We start from the raw sequence: 20,026 nt of genomic DNA, 5'->3' as shown, positions 1-20,026 counted from the left end.
GATCGATATTAATGGTGTGGAAATTCCTGTTTGTAATCCTCAAATTGTTGATGATGGCAAGATCGGTATTGAACCGAGACATACTAATATGGATGTTGATGAGAAAAATAGTGAGGAAATACACGTTCCAGTTACATTTAATTCAAGTTTAACTGGTCGCAAGCCAATTGTTGGGCATGTGATACCGAATGTGGTTTCAGTATGTGATAATATTTTAAAGAATATGGGCATTTATGTACAAAATGACGGTAGTTTTGAAAATGTTCAAGTTGAATTGAGTTGTAATGATTCTGAGATGTTGAAAGAACCTGCTAAAGATGAACAAGATTTAAGCAAGCATGTGAAGTTTGTACAAGATCCTACCGGAAAAAATAAAAATGTTAGTGGTCTCAATGGGAATTTTCAACCCAATATAGCTATTGATAATTCTGGGATACATCATGTTGGGAACAGTTATGCTGGATCTAAATAAGAATCATGGGGTGAAAGTTTGGCAAAATGCTAGTGTGCCTTTTGCTGATCTGTTAAAAAAGTCGAAGGATGATGTAATTAAAATGGATTACATTCCACCATTGAGACTTCCAATTGGCCTAAAAATAGTACTGGAAGAAGTTAAGAAAGCCCATTCGCAATCCGGAAAAAAATTTGCAATTTGGGAAGACATTTTATAAAAATAAATAAATAAAAATTGGGAAAATTGTTATAATTCATTTGAAAAAAAAAAAATTTTGGTTGATATCCCTCAAAAAATACATCAAATAGATAAATAATAATCATATAACAAACATGTTTTGTTTACATGCTGCAAACATAAATGGTGATTTGAAGATGGAACACATATAATTAAAAGCTCCTTTCATGGGAAAAGAATAACAATAGCAAATACAGAAAAATGTTAGCAAAGGTGTGCATGGATAATATGGAATAGGTAATCCTTTCAGTGGCAACTAACACTATTGATGCCCATGTCTGCAGACCATATAGTGAATCTATGCTTCTGAAATTCAACCAATTATCGCATTAGGAAACTTCCATATCCAATCATCAACTATTGCATGTGTGCATACATCATCATCAAAAATTAAGATTCATCGTCTTGCTTCAGATCACATAGGGTTTAGAGGATTCTCGACTATATCTACACAAAAATTTGATCTGAAATACGGTTTGTTTAAAGTTTGTTTGAATATTTGAAGTATTGTTGGTAACTGTTACTATTTCCTAGAAGCAATATTGAAGAATTAGTAAAAGAAAAGGTCGGAGCATTTTAGACCAAAGTTTGCGTCACTTTCAACCTCAAGCAAAGAATACACTCCGGTGATAAACAAAAAGCATGTTTAATTCGGCACAAGTGTCTGCAGAGATATTCTTGGATGATCACAACTGCAGATACAAAGTGCATCACAGAAGAAGCAGTATTTAGCATCTACCCTTATGGACCCCGCATTATGAATGCGAATTGTCTTCAATGCTCTGTAATAAATTAGATCAAACAAACTTCAAATAAGCAAATATGTAGAATAAAAGGCAATGACAGTATTATGGGAGATAAGGAGATCACAGACCAGTCTCTTGAACGATTTGCTCTCGGCTACCATATTTGCATTCTCATCTGGCTTCGCACGATCCAGAGCCTGAGGAGGAACAAGGGATGTTCACAAGTTTCAGTAGACAAATTTACAAAGTTATGTGATCATGGCAACCCACGACATCAAGAGTAGGTTTGGGTTGGGGTAACATGTCGAAATGGGTTATTTCAGATAATGGTCAAACTGGTTAGTCTGGGTTAGGCAATATCTTTCCTTTTAAATTGATTAATAATTAATGATAGCGGATATAATTTCAACAGCTAACTTTTAGAGTACCATTACATTATAATAGTTTTTAAATTGAAATTAAAAATACCTAAAACAGGTTAAAATTAGCTATATAAATAGGCCATATACTTTCCTTTTTGTCCCATTGTAGGCTATATACCCACAAAAAAAAAAAACTCTCAGTGTCGGCAGGCTATATACTTTCAAAAAGCGTACTCATGTTAACAAAAACGACTTGTTACCGGCTAAACCGGTTAAAATGATTAAGTGGAATTTTTTGTTTTTCTTTTAAATATGACATGGAATTTACGTGGCTTTTTCTTTTTTGTTTATCAATCACTTGCACAATATATACATTAACAGTTCAAGACAACACCAATGAATTAAAATGAAAGTGGAAGGTTCTTGAAACAGAAAATCGAAAATCGAATATGATATAGACAATACACATTGACACTAGCCGGAACCCGTGAGGGTCTTTCTGCAACAACTTGTTTCGTCGAAAAATCAAAAATCGAAAATCGAGGGCTTGTTTCGTCGGAAAATCGAAGGCCATTTTGACCGGAAAATTAGGCGGTGGAGATGATGAATCAGAATGATACGATGATGAAGATATGAACAATCGAAGATGACAGATTAATAGATAACAATTGCAACTTGTTCTTCCCTAAACACAAAAACACTAAAAAAAATCAGATCTGATGATGATGATGAAGAATCGATTAGATGAACCAAAGATTAGAAATGGATCGATGATGATGATGAACCAGAGAGGAATCGATGATGATGATGATGAACCAAATGCTTGACCCACAAAACTGTTGATACGATGATGATATGAACAATCTATGAACAAGATGCAAAACACATTTGTAGTAGATCTTGAAAACCGAAGATGATGATGTTTACAGATCTGAATTGTTTCCTTTTTTTAGTAGTAATTCCTTTTAATTCTTTTACAATTAGTTTCTTCCTTTTTGTAAGATGATGTTTACAAAATAATACAAAAAATAACTTTTAAAAAAATGACATGGAATAAAGAATAAAAAAAATGATATGGAAATTAATATCATCATTAAAAAATTAAATAAAATTCCACCAATCCGACGTGTCATGACAACTCAGTGCCAACTCATATGCTACGTCATCAATTGTTTTGGTTGCAGGTAAAAAAAGTATAGTGGTTTACATTGGTACACTTTTTAAAAGCATATAGCCGACACTGAGAGTTTTTGGGGTATAAAGCCTACAATGAGACAAAAAGGAAAGTATATGGCCTACTTGTAACTTAACCCCAAACAAATTTAACGGAAAAGAAAAAAAAAAACTTGAAACCATTTTCCACGCCGTGAAGCAAAAAACCACCATATTATTTACCTCTAAAAAATACCGATTAATTCTGGATTTCTGTAAATGGCAGCGGCACCATCATCTCCATTGTCCAATTTATGCCAGCAGTGGCATACATGAATTTTTTTCGTTTTGTATATAAAAGTAAAACAAAAAATCCGTTTAGATTCTCGAATATTTAGTTGACTTTATGTGGTTAATTAAAAAACTGAATGTTATTTTTTCATTCCTTTTAGTTCTTCATCGTTTTGACAGTGACAGATGGTACAGCTGTCTGTAGGTGGTGATTGTCATGATGGTTCTGGTAGATGACTAGTTAACTGACAAATTTAGGGTATGCTGGGTTAGTTTATGGGCAACCTGCTGTTATCTGGACATACTTGCAGTGATTTTAAAAGTAGACATGATAATGTGTTTAACAACGTGAACTGAAAAGAGTGAACATAAGAATTAGTAGTGATGAAGATAAGTGTTGACCTGGATTAGTGATTCCACTCGCCGTCTCATTCGAGTATGCATGAAACCTTCGGAACACTGTTACCAAATGCAGCAAGAAGAATATGAATTGTTGATAAGAGGGTGTGCTCATGTATATTAAAATATCTCATTTCTTACACCACGTGATTTATTTTAGCTAGATAACAAATTCACTATAAGAATTGTGGCAATCAATAGAAATTAGTGAAGGGAAAATAATCACAACGGGCAATCTACAAAACGGAAACAAACATCCGTTTGACAAATACTTTCCCGACCCGTATGAAACCGTGAGGATGCTAACAAATAAATTATACCAAATGCAATTCAAACCAGCCCCAAATCAACAAATTAAAGGATAATTGAGCAAACACAAAGACACGAGCTTTTTACGTGGGAAAACCTCTCAAGAGTAAAAAATCACGGGACCCGTAGGCCACTTAAATTCCACTATCACCAACAAGGAGAGCAATACAATAGGTCTTCTCTAGATCAACTAGAGGCATACAACATCATCATACTCTTGAACTACAACAATCAACAAGTATATGAAAAAATCTAAAGACAAAAGAGGAAATTCGTCATCCAAAAACTGCTACTGTTTGACCGGCTGTAACTCGAGTTAGAGACCACTTGAGACGAATTCAACGGTTGAAAACCTTGGCCCAGATGTAAGGAACACGCTGTCCAAAAATGGTGAATATTCAACGGTCGGATCTCCGGAGATCGTCCGATTTGTGAGCTGCAGTCTTCAAAAACGGGAATTGGGGTTTCTCTCTTTTTCTTAATCTCTCAACTCTCCTGATAGATCAAAAATGGCTGCACACTTGGAGGTTTTAATGCCCTAAAATGCTTGACCAAGTCAACAAGCATATGGGCCTAATTTGTTGGGCTTTGGGCTTGAGCTAGCATTCCTCATATTTGGAAACCCATATAAAACCCAACAAATCTCCCCCTTTCCAATTATGAGGAAGGGATCGCCATCCCGGCGATCGAGCAACATACCTTGAGCTTCTCACTTGATAAAGCCTTCGTAAACATGTCGGAACCATTATCATCGGTATGAACTTTATCAAGTTCAAACAAACCATCTTCAAGACGTTCTCTAATCCAATGATACCGCACATCAATATGTTTTGTCCGCTTATGATACATAGAATTTCTAGCCAAATGAATCGCACTCTCATTATCACAAAGAACCACATATTTTGATTGCTTAAACCCAAGGTCTTGTAGAAATCTTTTCATCCACAAAAGTTCTTTGCACGCTTCTGTTGCTGCCATATACTCAGCCTCGGTTGTAGACAATGCAACACACTTTTGCAACCTTGATTGCCATGAAACCGCTCCCCCTGCGAAGGTCATCAAATATCCAGAAGTGGACCTCATGTTATCTTTGTTTCCTGCCATATCCGAGTCTGTATAACCAACGAGCATCGGCTCTCCTTTTCCAAACGTGATACCCAAATTAGAAGTACCTCTTAAGTATCTCAAAATCCATTTAACAGCTTCCCAATGCTTCTTACCCGGATTTGACATAAACCGACTAACACCTACCGCATGAGCTATATCAGGCCTAGTACACACCATAGCATAAATCAAGCTACCAACCGCTGAAGCATATGGAACTTTGTCCATCTCCTCAACATCCTCCTTTGAAGTAGGGCAATCTCTATCTGTTAGCTTAAAGTTGGTAGTAAGAGGGGAACTAACCACTTTAGCATTCTTCATGTTGAACCTACTAAGCACCTTTTCAATGTATTGCTCTTATGATATATGTAACGTCTTAGCATCTCTATTTCTAGAAATCCGAATGCCAAGAATATGTTTTGCTGGTCCCAAGTCTTTCATAGCAAAAGACTTGCTCAATTCTCGCTTCAACTGCGCAATTCTTTTAATATTTTTACCAACAATCAACATATCATCAACGTATAACAACAATATGATGAAATCATCATCACCAAACCTCTGAAAGAAAACACAATGATCTGAAGTTGTCTTTCGGTAGCCTTGCTTTCCTATAACCGACTCAAACTTCTTATACCACTGTCTCGGTACTTGCTTCAACCCATATAGACTTTTCTGAAGTCTACAAACATAATTTTCTTTACCCTTAACCCGAAAACCTTCAGGTTGCATCATGTAGATTTCCTTATCCAAATCACCGTGAAGAAAAGCAGTCTTGACATCCATCTGTTCAACCTCAAGATCAAGACTAGCAGCTAACCCAAGAACCACTCGAATAGATCCCATCTTCACGACCGGAGAGAGAATCCCATCAAAATCAATACCCTTTTTCTGGCTGAATCCTTTAACGACTAACCTAACTTTGTACCTTGGTTGTGAAGTAAGCTTATCTGTCTTCACTTTGAATACCCATTTGTTTCTCAAAGCTCTTTTGCCTTTAGGTAACTTCACCAGGTCATAAGTATTGTTCTCATACAAAGAATTCATCTCATCTTGCATAGCTTCACCCCACTCTTTCTTATGCTCATCTTTCATTGCTTCTGAATAACATTCTGGCTCTCCCCCATCAGTAACTAATACATACTCATCAGCAGAATATTTAACAGAAGGATGACGATCTCGGGTAGACCGCCTAAGTGGGACAAATGGGGGCACATCTGGTACTGGAATCTCTACATGCTCCGGAGCATCACCAACATCAGTACCATGTTCATCATTCTGAACATCATCTCCAACATGTTGTGTAGTAACTGGATCCAAATCAACAAGATCAGTACTAGGTTGAGGAACTGAATCTGTCTTCTCAACATCTTTTAACATCTGATCTTCTGTAAAAACAACATCTCGGCTTCGTACAAGATTCTTCTGAACTGGATCATATAACCTGTACCCAAAATCATCTTCACCATAGCCGAGGAATACACATGGCTTAGTCTTCATATCAAGCTTTGACCTCTCATCTTTGGGAACATGAACAAAAGCTTTACATCCAAAAACTCGTAAATGACGGTAAGAAACATCTTTGCCGCTCCAAACCCTGTTAGGAACATCAAAATGCAAAGGAACACAAGGGGTTAGATTAATAATATGAACTGCCGTATTTAAAGCCTCACCCCAAAAGGAATCGGACAACCCTGCATGTGAAAGCAAACATCTAACTCTCTCAACCAAAGTTCCGTTCATCCTCTCTGCTAAGCCATTCAACCGAGGTGTCTTTGGTGGAGTCTTTTGATGCCGAATACCATTCTCCTTACAATAAGCATCAAATCTGCCAATGTATTCACCGCCATTATCAGTCCGAATACACTTGAGTTTCTTCCCCGTTTGCCTTTCAACTAGTGTATGAAATTCCTTAAACTTTTCAAATACTTGATCCTTTGACTTTAAGGTATAAACACACACCTTCCTGGAATGATCATCGATGAATGTAACAAAGTAGGAACATCCACCAAGTGTCCTAGTCTTCATAGGCCCACAAACATCCGAATGAACTAGATCAAGTATGTTCTCCATTCGAAAAGGAGAATGACTCTTAAACGCAACTCTGGTCTGTTTCCCTGCCAAACAGTGAGAACACTTACTCAAATCAATACCACTAACACCCGACAACACATTCTTCTTGAACAAGATAGACATCCCCTTTTCACTCATGTGGCCAAGTCTTTTATGCCACAACTCAGTAGAATCAACATTGTCCACTGCGTTAACAATGTTCTGGATGATCTTCGGACGCGTGATGTATAATCTTGAGTCTTTCTTGCCTCTTCCCACTATCATAGAACCAAGAGTTAGTTTCCAAATACCATTACCAAAACCGTTATAATAACCATCATCATCAAGAATGCCTGTTGAAATAACATTAAGTCTCATATCCAGAACATGTTTTACATTATGCAAAACTAACTTCATTCCCGTGTCAAATTTCAAACAAACATCTCCAATACCAACGATCTTTGATAACCCGGCATTACCCATCCTAGCAAATCCATAGTCACCTGGAGTGTAAGATGAGAAGTGATCTCTACAAATTGCAACATGACATGTAGCACAACTATCAACAATCCAACTCGTGTCATCATGAGTAAGATTGATCATATCATAATCAATACAAACAAAGAACTCATCTGTGATAGCGTTAACTTCAACCTTATCATCATCACCACCATCACTTTTCTTTTGTTTATTCTTGTCATATGCCCTTTTCTTCTTATTCTTCAACTTTGGACAATACCACTTTGTGTGCCCCTTTTCATGACAATTATAACACTCAACATTAGCAAATTTGCCTTTGCGTGAGCTGCTACGATGATTGCCTCTTTTACCCTGACCTCTACTATGACTTCTCCCCCGCATTTCTGTGACCAAGATATCTGACTGTGAAGAGGAACCTTGTGACTTTCTTCTCATCTCTTCATTCAAAATACTACCCTTAGCCAATTCCATGGTGATAGTATCATTCGGTGCAGAGTTGGACAAAGATGTCCTAAAAGTCTCCCAAGAGTCCGGTAATGTACCAAGTAACCAGAGACCCTGAATCTCATCCTCAAACTTGATACCCATACCTGCAAGCTGATTTATAATACCCTGATATGCATTTAGGTGATCTGTAATAGGAGTCCCATCATGATACTTCAAAGCCATCATCTGCTTAATTAAGGGAAACTTGTTATTCCCAGTCTTTCGTTCATATAACTGCTCAAGCTTTTTCCATAAGGCTTTAGCATCATTCTCCCCGCTAATATGGTTCACAACATTATCATCAACCCACTGCCGAATATACCCACATACCTGTCTATGCAAAATTTTCCATTGAGCTTCAGACTTACCATCAGGCATACCCTCAGTAAAAACAGGTAAATAATAATCTTTCACATAAAGAAGATCCTCCATTTTACCTTTCCAAACATGATAATTTAAACCATTTAAACTAATCATTTTACTTGTATTAGCTTCCATCTTTCACACAAGTCAAATCAAATAACCTGGCTCTTGATACCAATTTGAAGGGAAAATAATCACAACGGGCAATCTACAAAACGGAAACAAACATCCGTTTGACAAATACTTTCCCGACCCGTATGAAACCGTGAGGATGCTAACAAATAAATTATACCAAATGCAATTCAAACCAGCCCCAAATCAACAAATTAAAGGATAATTGAGCAAACACAAAGACACGAGCTTTTTACGTGGAAAAACCTCTCAAAATCGAGAGTAAAAAACCACGGGACCCGTAGGCCACTTAAATTCCACTATCACCAACAAGGAGAGCAATACAATAGGTCTTCTCTAGATCAACTAGAGGCATACAACATCATCATACTCTTGAACTACAACAATCAACAAGTATATGAAAAAATCTATAGACAAAAGAGGAAATTCGTCACCCAAAAACTGCTACTGTTTGACCGGCTGTAACTCGAGTTAGAGACCACTACCTTGGCCCAGATGTAAGGAACACGCTGTCCAAAAATGGTGAATATTCAACGGTCGGATCTCCGGGGATCGTCCGATTTGTGAGCTGCAGTCTTCAAAAACGGGAATTGGGGTTTCTCTCTTTTTCTTAATCTCTCAACTCTCTTGATAGATCAAAAATGGCTGCACACTTGAAGGTTTTAATGCCCTAAAATGCTTGACCAAGTCAACAAGCATATGGGCCTAATTTGTTGGGCTTTGGGCTTGGGCTAGCATTCCTCATATTTGGAAACCCATATAAAACCCAACAATTAGTAGGAACTGAAAAAAGTATTTTGGGTCACCCTCATCAATGAACCTAATAGTAGAAAGAATTCTTTTTTCTTAACACAATTTTATATAATGTTTTCTAGCTTAGCTTCAATAATAAATGAGCTATCAGAAGATATAATGTTTAATACTATAAGCTATCACTCTAATGATTTATTTTTGTTTAAGGAATATATAGATATGAAGATTTTATAAAGTTTTTTTTTATATAAAAAAAAAAAAACAAAGAAAATGGAGGTCTGACCTTCACATGATAGTTCACATATGCATGGAATGTTGATAAACTCCAAACAGTTTTGTCAAGTTTCTTTCCGTCTACATGGCGTGGGTAGATAACTGCATTTGTTGAAACATCAGTTACAAAAAGTTTTATACACAGCTGATGGAAAAAAAATCACTCAAAGCTTCCTTGATTACCAAATGAAACAAAACCAGCATTAGCTGACAAAGCGTGTTCAGGAGCTTCCTTGAGTTCATTAGGAGGTAAAGAAGACCACAAACATGATGGAGCATTATTAAGTCCAGCTGTACGTCTTGCTTCCACAAACTCCTGCAAACACGTACACTTGTTAAATTAGTATCAACAACTATACTGGCCCAAGAACAACTACCATCGTCCATATGGTTGGAGAAGAAATAAGATAATAAAGACTAGTAGTCATTTATGTTTTTATATGAGAAATAATATTAATATTATTACTTTCATAAAAGAAGGGTTAAAGGAGGGCCTTGAGTTGAATCAGAAGGAAATAAGACACCAGAAGAGATTATATGTGGATTTACGATAAGAAACAGAAATATTTGGAAACGAAACGAAATTTCGTTATTACTAGAGTTCACGTTTTTGTGATTTCCTTATTTCTCATTACTAATTGTACAGGACACTCTGACCACTCTAGGAGTTATGGATGTTGGGTTAATGGGTTCAATAGTGACAAGTTCACGTGTAGTATTGGAGTAATAATGACTTGGTCTAATGTTGACCGAGTTTAGTGAAGAAAATGGGTAAATGGTTACCAAAAATCAGGAGCACGTGGATTAAGTTAGTAACTATTCAGTTTTTAAGTTTAGAGTAACTATTCAGTTTTTAAGTTTAGTATGTTAGTAATATATTTTGTCTGCTTATAAATAGCAAACTAGTTGCTTTCGATTCCAACTGTAATCTCAATTTTTTCAAGTAATATACCAGAAAAATTGCCCAAATTGTGTGAGTTCTATCTTGCATTCTCTGTGTGTGTTTTGATCATACGTAGTTTTATATGAGAGACAGTCAAACCTAGAGCGTCAGGTGCAGAATCGGATCCAAGGAACTCATAACAAGCTCTTGGTGTTTTGTTTCAAGTGATGCCCGAAGACATTGTACTACAAATAGTGAATTACATTGACCCATATTAAATGTATGAAGGTCTCAAAACACGATATTTGAGAGTCGATCGGGTAAGATTGACTCAGCTTGCAACCTTAACGAGTGAACTCGAGGGTTTGCGCATGAAAGAGGGCGAAACAGTTGATGACTTTGCAACAAAAACGACCGGTTTAGCCTCAAGGGCAACAAGCCCTAGATATAAGGTTAAAGAAGTTAATTTGGTGAAAAGGTTACTTGATTCGATGCCCTATGTCCATTTAACAAATCGTTTGGCTGTTGGTAGATTGAAGTCATACCAAGAGCGCATAAAAGAAACCAAGAAGTCAGAGGACAAAACGATCAAGGGGGTGATTGTTGGGTTAACCGATTAGGAAGGCCCAAGTTCAAGCGATCATAGTATTGGAGTAATACTGACTTTGTCGTATGTTGACCGAGTTTAGTAACTTTTCTGTTTTCATGTTTGAGTATGCAACGAAGTTAATTTTTTTCTGTTATAAATAACAAGTTAGTTGCTTTCAATTCCTATTGTAATCTTAGTTTTATTCAAGTAATATTCCCAGAAAATTGCCCCAATCGTGTGATTTAGATGTTGCATATCATCCTCCTGAACTCCTCTATACACAGAAACATTATATTACCCATTTAGTTTCTTCTAAGTAGCAGTGGAAAATTAGAGCACTGTATTAGTATTACCTGTAAAAATGATGCTGCAAGAACAGTGTCGATAGAATCATTAAATCTCATAGGAAATACCACAGTCACCTTTTCTACCTGCCACAATAATTAACAAGCATAAGTAGTCAGTTGAATTTTATGTACAGTATATTACAAATAAAATCCAGAAAACTAGATTTCAAGATCAAAAACACGTATTAGCAAAACCTGGTTCTTCTAGTTTTTACTTTTAGATACCAAAGTCTTGGGAACAAAAGTGGAAACATGATACAACATTTTATAATACTTCTATACATCACGCTTTCCCTTAATAAAACATATTCAAAACCTAACAACTACACAAGTGCAAAAAATATCAATAGACGTGCACATCTTCATCTTCATGTAAGTTATCTGACTCCCACAATGGGAATTCCATCAATAGAAATGAAATTTTCAGATATTAGATGATATTGATTGATTTACATTTGTAACCATGCTCCTTAACTTTCAGGAAATAACCATTTTAGTAGCAAAAATTCAGGAGAAACAGTAAACGTTCACGAAAAAATATAAGAGGAACCATCAAAAAATCATTGGTATATTTAATTGTCATGACCCTCCTATAAATAACCTTCATTAGACATACGAAGGTGGAACCAAAATAAATTTGGGACTTCATAAGTCACCTATCCAGAAGGCATTGCCTATAAATACTAAAATACAGCAGTTGCATGTTCATTCAAGCCTTACATCAGATTATACATTACCAGGAAGTTTATTTCCTGTTTCTAATTGTGATATCTTAGCATGCATTACAAATGGTTGGCTTTACGATCTTCCAAATTTAACAATCAGGATTTTTATTTTTGCTTGAAATTCCTAGAGAGCATTTCAACTTGATACTTACAACATGATAATGATTGAAATCCACCTTGTGGCACCAAAATTCTCTCCACTTTAGTGACTTAAAATTGCATCTACTTACACACGACAATATTTAGATGGTTCTTGGTTTGTATTTGGGTTTTACAATGGGTAGAGGATTGATAGATTAACCTAACGGGAATGAAAATTCAACTCAAAACTCACCATATTTGTTGGGTTTAACAGCCTCTATTTGTAGAGGTTCGATACCCAGGCACTACCTGACTACCTATGACACTCATTCCTATACCCCCGAACCAAACACGCCCTTGGAGTGGCATAATAATCATACAAACTATCTAGAAACAAGTTGTTATCATGCACATGAACAACAGACTAAGTATGTTTGTTTAATCAATATATTAAATATTGAATATTGAGAAAGAGATATGCACCTGAGGAACAAGAAAGAATGATTCATATGGTCGATGTACAAGAGGAACAATCATTCCAGCATTGGAAAGCGTAGACCTGGACGCAAGGCGCTTCAAAATTACTCGTAAAGGGGCACCCATTACTACCTCTCTAATACATGCAATCTTTACCAAGACAGCTTGTTTATTTTCTGCACCATCAACAAGTAACAATGTCATATTACAACTAGCAGATGTAATCAACGAAAACGATCATACTGATTCGTGATAATACATATATGTGATAATATTATATGGAATACACAATATGAGCATTACTATCCAATAACGATCATACTGATTCGTGATAATACATATATCAGTGTTGCAAAACTCGGCCGACTCGGCCGAGTACTCGGGGAGAAATCGGCAGATCGGAGGAAACGAGAAATCGGCCACAAACTCGGTCAAAACTCGGTCAACGCCGGTCAAACCTGCAACATTTTCAATTTTTTTTTTCCTCACCTTTTTCATAATTTGAAGTTATTTGTTAGAATTTGAGTTAAGGAAGAAAGAGTTAAAAATATAAATAAATGGGATGAGAATAATATATATGAGCTGTATAAGTTAATAAATAATATTATAAACTTAAAAATTTATAAAATATACCCAAAAAAAAAAAAGTCAACGAAAGTCAACATCCGAGTTCTCCCCGAGTTCTCCCCGAGTCGCCTAGAACTCCTCAAAAACCTCCTGACGAGTTCTCCCCGAGTCGCGAGTTTTACAACCTTGCATATATGTGCAGTACAGCATATTCCTATAATTTGACACATGTGACATAACACAACAATATATTATCTTATCACAATCTATTAATGTGCCAAATAAAATGACATTAGTGGTTTAAAAAACATAACAGGTGTCCCGTCCATTACTCATCTTTTGCATCATCCCGGAATTAAAGCATCAATAAATAGAACACTTAATCTAATAAAACAAACCTTTAATTGGCACACATTTTCTTCAATTCATATGTATATGTTTACGTTATACAACGTGAATACACCATTCAAATAGGTATGTGTCCTACTAGAAATCATAATACTAGAGGATCTTTAGTACACTTGAGGTACAAAAAAATCTTACACAATTAGTTTTACAAGATGACAAATGTACATGCTTCAATTGATCAAGACATGAGTGTAAATAAATCATGGATCTATAATGTAATTATCTTGAATTCATTTGTTTTGTAAATTTGTAAAAGGGTGATGCTAAGAAGCCAATGAATATGTGTCTAGTCAACAAGTTAGAGTAAGATAACACACGTGCCAAACTTAAAACGTACAGAGTCATCACGGACCTACTGAAACTTCTCATCAATATGTTAGTAAGCTAGTACTGGATCTTATGTGAACAAAATCCACATATCACCGTACAACACCAAATGGAAATCATCCTCAAAGTGCTCAGTACAGAACAGAAAGACTTCGTGCTAAATGGTAAAGTGGGCTACCTACTTGTAAATTATCAAAAGTGATGGGACCTCTTAAGTCACACACATGATCAGCTCCATATTGTTCTTTTATTAAAAAAGAGAAGTTAACATCAGTACATGCACAATGAAGGCCAAGGGCCACATTACATGAGCAAAACGCAAATTTCCATTCTTAGATATTACTAGTAATTGGACTGGTAACACTAGATTAGTCTATGCTTTAGAGCCCTTTGTTGTCAAACCCTTTTAACATGTGTCTTTGTATACGGCCCAATGATATATCATCAATCAAATTAGTCCTACCCAAGTAGTCAACTAAATTAGCTATCGCATCTCCTGGCTAAGAATCTATCATTGACTTGTTTGCAAAAGCAAATATGTAGTCCTTGTTTCTGTGATGTTAATCTCACAAGTCCTTTAACTTTAACATTTATGTATATATAAGGCATCTCTAATGCTGCTAACCTGCTAACATGATTACTCAGAGAATCCTACCCAAAACGTAACAATGAAGCGTAGCTAAAAGTCTAAAACAGTGAGTTTTTAGAAGAAAGAAAGAAAGAATAAGCTGATCTAAGCCATTAAAAATGCTGAAACATAACATACACATTCCAGGTAATTGGTAAAAAATGCTTTTGTGTTGATGCAAACTTCATCAGAAGTTAAAAACAGGAAGTCGTCAAACCTTCGTTTGGAGGAAGTTTGGACAAGTTAAGTTTAACTGTGAGATTAAACCCATCTCTTGGAGGGTCAAGAATCTGAACAACCGTGCCAAATGTCGCTTTAATAGCCTCAATGGCTCCAATCGGAAGGCCATTTGAGAAAACCGTCTCTGGAGGTGGAGTTGGGAGTGATACTGATAGGTGTAGGAGATGTGGGTTCTTTATTGATGCCTGCATAGATTACTATAGTCAGTGATAGACATAATTCGTTCTTAATATCCATACTGGGAAAAGAAAATGTTCTAATAATCATCATATAATTATAATTTATCATCAAAAATTAAATACCAACTATATCTCTAATACGGCCCTGCTTGCTTTACATTATTATACCAGCAAAGCATACAAGTGTGTTGAATAAACATAGCTAACCTGAATATGGTAACGAACATCATCAAATTCAACCCAATGGCAATCCAACTCGACTCCTTTAGCAATACTGAAGGACCAAGACAATGAAGATTACCAATTACTGAAATTAGTATTCGTAAGAAGTAAGAACATTATGTCACTGAAAAAACAATACTATGATATGGTATGATATGATATACTCATATGCATGTATAGGCAACACCAAGACTAATGAACTTAAGAGTGTATAATTGAAACTGAACTAAGAAGCCATAAATATCATATCTGGAAAGATTAATACTATTCAACCACGGACTGTAAAGCTGGTAATGTCATATTTGTCTCTTTTCTGTTCAATTGTATGTTTTGATGTTAAGTTGGAGATTTCAATTTACTTTTGAGCTTTCATTAGAATTCATCTCAACACATGCAAGCTTAAAATAAATCCAAATCAATATTCAAGCTAGGGTTTCAAACCGTGCAGTGTGCATAAATTATTAAATCAATTGAGAAATCGATATGAAAGAGTGTTGAGAACTAAACATTAACCTAATTATACATATATTACATTCAGATTCAGATATCACATAATTTTGATAATTTTGGATTGTAACTTACTTTTGAACGCGGTTTGTTAAGATCTGTAAGAGGTATCTTGACTGAGACTGAAGTAATATCATCGTCTAACTGTATAGCTTTGAGCACTTAGGCACATCTCCGCAACATCTATATCTATATATATATATATATATATATATATATATATATATATATATATATATATATATATATATATATATATATATATGTAATGTACGAATGTATGTAATATTTATGAAATATAAGATATAAGATAAGATGTTTGTTTCGTTTTCGTTTTGACTTTAGGCGGAGATGGAGAATCAAAAAATACCGAAAATCTTTTGGGGGCGATCAAATTGGAATTGGAATTGGAATTGGAAATGGAATTTGGAATTTGGAATTGAAATGAAAAGAAAATGGAGAATGAAATTGTATGGCTTCCAAAAAAAATTTGCTTCCAAATCCCAAATCCGGGTGGTTAAGTCGCTTTCATGTAAACTACTGATTTTTTTTTTTGAAAAATTAATCAAAATCAAAATAACCTTTATTTTCCCAAAAAAAAATTAAAATTGTATTTATGCCTCCTTATCATGCATCACGCACCGCGCACTACACATGATGCATATACATTGGTGTGTAATGCGTGGTCACCGAGTACTAAAGCAAGACAAGCTATTAGTAACACATCATGCACTAACCAACCATAAACACGCATGGTGCGCAGAGGCGAAGCCAGAATTTCAGGATAGGAGATGCTTACGCAATAAATTTTTTTTCAACATAATCACTTAATCAATAATAAACATTCTATGTACGTAATTAACGATCAATGATAACAAATCCATTCAGATACAATGACAATGTATCATTACGAACGAATGAAAACAACAACCATTTTAAAATAAAAGAACAAGTTTTTCAAAAGAAATCATCAAAAAAATATATTAGTATCTACCGACCATGCGTCATCCGTTATCTCATTGAATAACTTATAAAATAGTTATAATAATTGTATAAGTTAAATGTGTATAAAACATATACCAAAAAGTTAGTTATTTAACATTGTACCTTTAGCATTTGAAGTCGAACACGTCTACATTTTTTTGGTAACGAAATCATCTATTATCTCATCAATAGAAAGGGTTTCTACAATATCTCTCAATGTAGTAAAGAATCAAACAATATTATTGAAATGATAGACTCCAAAAGCCCTTTAAGTCTTTGTATTTCTCCTATACTTTCTTTCTAGGAGTAGTTTATTATAAAAGTTTTCTGATAAAAAAAACTAATCAAATAAAATTGAAGTAAAGAGTAATTTTAAATGAATAAAATTTGAGGGATAATTATTTTGACTTATTAAATACAGTAACCTAAATAAACCCTTAAAAAACTTGATAAACTCTGGAAAACTTGCGACGAAAAGGGGACTGCAATTTGAGCGCTAAACTCTAACCTGTACTCCGATAGTCCGATGGATTCGTCTGTAATCGGTAAGTTAATTTCTACCTCATTATTTGGTTCGATTCATTCATATAAATGTAGAAAAAAAATTTGTAATTTTTTTTCGACTTTTCTACCTTCTCTAATCTAATTCTATAAAATAAAATACCTACATTCTTTTTACCAGTTGAGCTCGTAGATTCTGCTTTAACAGTTCGATTGATTATCATTGTTATAAGTCAGTTAGCTGTTTATTTCAAACATATTCAAGTGACCCTAATTTAACCTAGATATTTGTTAAAAGCCCTAAAAATAAAGCGGCAAGTAAGAAGCACTTAGTATGTCATTCGGCATCATTCCAATATGGATCTGTTGCATCACTGTATTAAGTACACTTGTTTCATGGGTTTATGCATCTCGAAACACTCTTGCTCAAGAATATTGAATTTTGGGGCTAACTCATGTGGAACTGTCCTCGACCTACCACAACTTAAGATGTTGCAATGTTTAAGAAAGTTAAGAAAAATGATTTCCACCATCTATAAATAAGTGATGCAGAAAAATTATTCATTTTATCACATGTCATGTTAGTGACAAGTCCCTTTATAATAAAAACACAAATCAAGAGCATTAGCAATGTTAAGTACTAAGTTCTTCAACTTAGCATGTCTACTTTTCCCTAGAAATAAGTTTTCTAGTATATGCATGAGACCCCCTCTCCCATTTTTTTTGTTGTAAGGAGAATGTTGATTTCTTGATGATGATTGATGGTAAATGTTTCTAGATATAGGCATGTGCATTTTATTAGCAATGTTAACTTCTTCTATGTATGTATGTATGTTGATGATTTTGTTTTTCTATTAAATAACGCAGTCTTGTTTTTCTTGAATTCAATGGCAGATAATAATAACAACAAGAGGAGGTTTGTAACTACTCTTGAAGTGGATAGAGTTACTAACTTGCCAGAAAATCTGCTATATTCGATTTTAGAGCGGCTCCCTATTCAAGATGCTGTGAGAACACACGTTTTATCAAAAAAATGGAGGTACAAATGGACTTTAATGAGGTCCCTTGTTCTTGATAAACGTTTCTCGGAAAAGTTTTCCAAAAATGGAGCTTTTGGTCGTAATGGATTTATTAGAATCACAAACCAAATCTTTAACTTTCTCAAGGATCCTCTCTTAAAGTTACATCTCCACATACCAAACATGGCTCTTGATAGCTTTCAAGAAGTCGATCAGTGGATTTTATCTTTGTCAAGAGACGGTGTCAAAGAACTCTTCCTTACTAATTCAAACCAACCTTATCAACTTCCATTTTATTTTTTTCATTGTCTAGAACTGAGAACTCTAAACCTTGAAAATTGTATCTTTAAGCCACCACTTGAGTTTCAAGGATTTTTGCATCTCGAAACTCTCATTCTCAAGAATATTGAATTTAGGGCTAACTTACATGGAACTGTCATCGACCTACCACAACTTCAGATGTTGCAATTTTGTGAATGCACCAATGTTCTCAATTTCAATATCAAGTCTGCAAAGTTGTGGGGTTTAATGGTCTTAAATTGCCCTGATGCAACTTTGCTCTGGTTATTGCACAATAAATATGTTACTATGCTTACTATAACTTTATGCCAACCCATTCAAGGAGCTGAAAGAATCAATTTGGTCAACTTGTTAAGTAATATGCCTCGTCTTATAACTTTAATTATTGACGGGTATTTTCTCGACGTATCATTTGAATTTTAAATTCTAATTTTTAATGTTTGTTCTTCATCTTATTTCGTTTGAGCAAGAAAACTTTACCTGTCAATGTAGAGTTAGTTCTCACATCGTAAAATGTTATTTTCATCCTCACAGTTTTCTATTGCGGAAATGATTCCCAAGTGGCTTCCACACCAAGCTAATAGTTCAAGGATTCTATGTTTGATGAACTTGCAATTTGCTAATCTGGATCAACTTCAAGGTGCTTTATATATACTTCAGAATTCACCTAACTTAGAACAACTAGAGGTGATTAATATGAACCCGGTAAAGTGTGCTAAACTTTTGTTTTTGTGCGTTTCTCAATTGTTTGTGCTTATATAGTAATTTAAGGTAGGTATTTTTTTAATTTAATGGACTCTCACTTTTGATGTATTTTTAGGCTCTTGAGAACATGCATTTGGATGTGCAACCCACATTAAGTTATTTGGAAGCTACTAACTGTTTGGACCAGACATTGGATCGATTAAAAACTATTAATATCTTCCGTGTAGAAATATCAAGACCGTTGTTACTTTTTATAAAGCTTTTACTTGATCGATCTCCCACTCTTGAAAAGATATCAATTACACCGAGTCTAACTGCTGATGCTAATGAAAAATACAACTTCGCTAAGGATGTTATGCTGTTCCCACGAGCTTCCTCGAAAGCAGAGCTTCACTACTTGGATCCGTAACCATAATCCAATAATAACTTTAGTTACATTGCATTTAATTTGTTTCCTAATTATATGCGTACTAGTTATCATTTTCCTTGTTTTGTATGATGTACAATTAATACATAAAAATAGATGATCGTCTTTCGTTTTCGATTTTCTAGTCCTCTTTATATATTGCTTGATAGAATCGAGTATTGGCAAGGAATGAGATTTTGGTTCAGTAACTTGTTGGGTCGTACTTGTGAAACCAGTAGACTGACTGATTTCTGTTCAAGTGTTAGAACGGCTAGCTAGTCAGGTTGGTTAAATACAAAATGAGATCAAACGCTCCGTACATGATAGTTAAGCAACAAGAA

At 35.0% G+C, this 20,026-nt stretch overlaps 2 protein-coding genes across 6 annotated transcripts; one reads left to right on the top strand and one right to left on the bottom strand.

The window, feature by feature from the left end:
• Positions 1–1,206: 1,206 nt before the first annotated feature.
• Positions 1,207–16,228, bottom strand: LOC139866499 (actin-related protein 2/3 complex subunit 2A-like). 2 transcript variants are annotated; one of them, XM_071854754.1, is made up of 11 exons: positions 16,141–16,228; positions 15,846–15,953; positions 15,249–15,315; positions 14,840–15,047; positions 12,699–12,868; positions 11,416–11,493; positions 9,774–9,906; positions 9,601–9,692; positions 3,645–3,701; positions 1,566–1,634; positions 1,207–1,473 (listed from the first exon to the last, which is right to left on the bottom strand). In XM_071854754.1, exons 2-11 carry the CDS (start codon positions 15,905–15,907, stop codon positions 1,447–1,449), a joined length of 963 nt encoding a protein of 320 aa, XP_071710855.1. In that variant the 5' UTR covers positions 15,908–15,953; positions 16,141–16,228; the 3' UTR covers positions 1,207–1,446. The 2 variants fall into 2 exon arrangements, with proteins under 2 accessions (XP_071710855.1, XP_071710854.1); XM_071854753.1 differs by having other exon boundaries at positions 1,207–1,634.
• Positions 16,229–17,209: 981 nt separating this feature from the next.
• On the top strand, positions 17,210–19,803 carry LOC139867526 (F-box/FBD/LRR-repeat protein At1g13570-like). Of its 4 annotated transcripts, none has more exons than XR_011765868.1 (4): positions 17,210–17,299; positions 18,150–18,966; positions 19,109–19,261; positions 19,395–19,803. XR_011765868.1 is itself a non-coding variant. In XM_071855890.1 (4 exons), exons 2-4 carry the CDS (start codon positions 18,289–18,291, stop codon positions 19,686–19,688), a joined length of 471 nt encoding a protein of 156 aa, XP_071711991.1. In that variant the 5' UTR covers positions 17,210–17,299; positions 18,150–18,288; the 3' UTR covers positions 19,689–19,803. The 4 variants fall into 4 exon arrangements, 2 of the variants coding, with proteins under 2 accessions (XP_071711991.1, XP_071711990.1); XR_011765867.1 differs by having other exon boundaries at positions 19,109–19,279; XM_071855890.1 differs by having other exon boundaries at positions 18,150–18,294; positions 19,109–19,279.
• Positions 19,804–20,026: the final 223 nt, after the last annotated feature.

The sequence above is a fragment of the Rutidosis leptorrhynchoides genome, chromosome 9, assembly GCF_046630445.1.
Source record: "Rutidosis leptorrhynchoides isolate AG116_Rl617_1_P2 chromosome 9, CSIRO_AGI_Rlap_v1, whole genome shotgun sequence".
NCBI lineage: Eukaryota > Viridiplantae > Streptophyta > Magnoliopsida > Asterales > Asteraceae > Rutidosis > Rutidosis leptorrhynchoides.
This window is presented reverse-complemented; position numbering and strand designations above follow the sequence as displayed.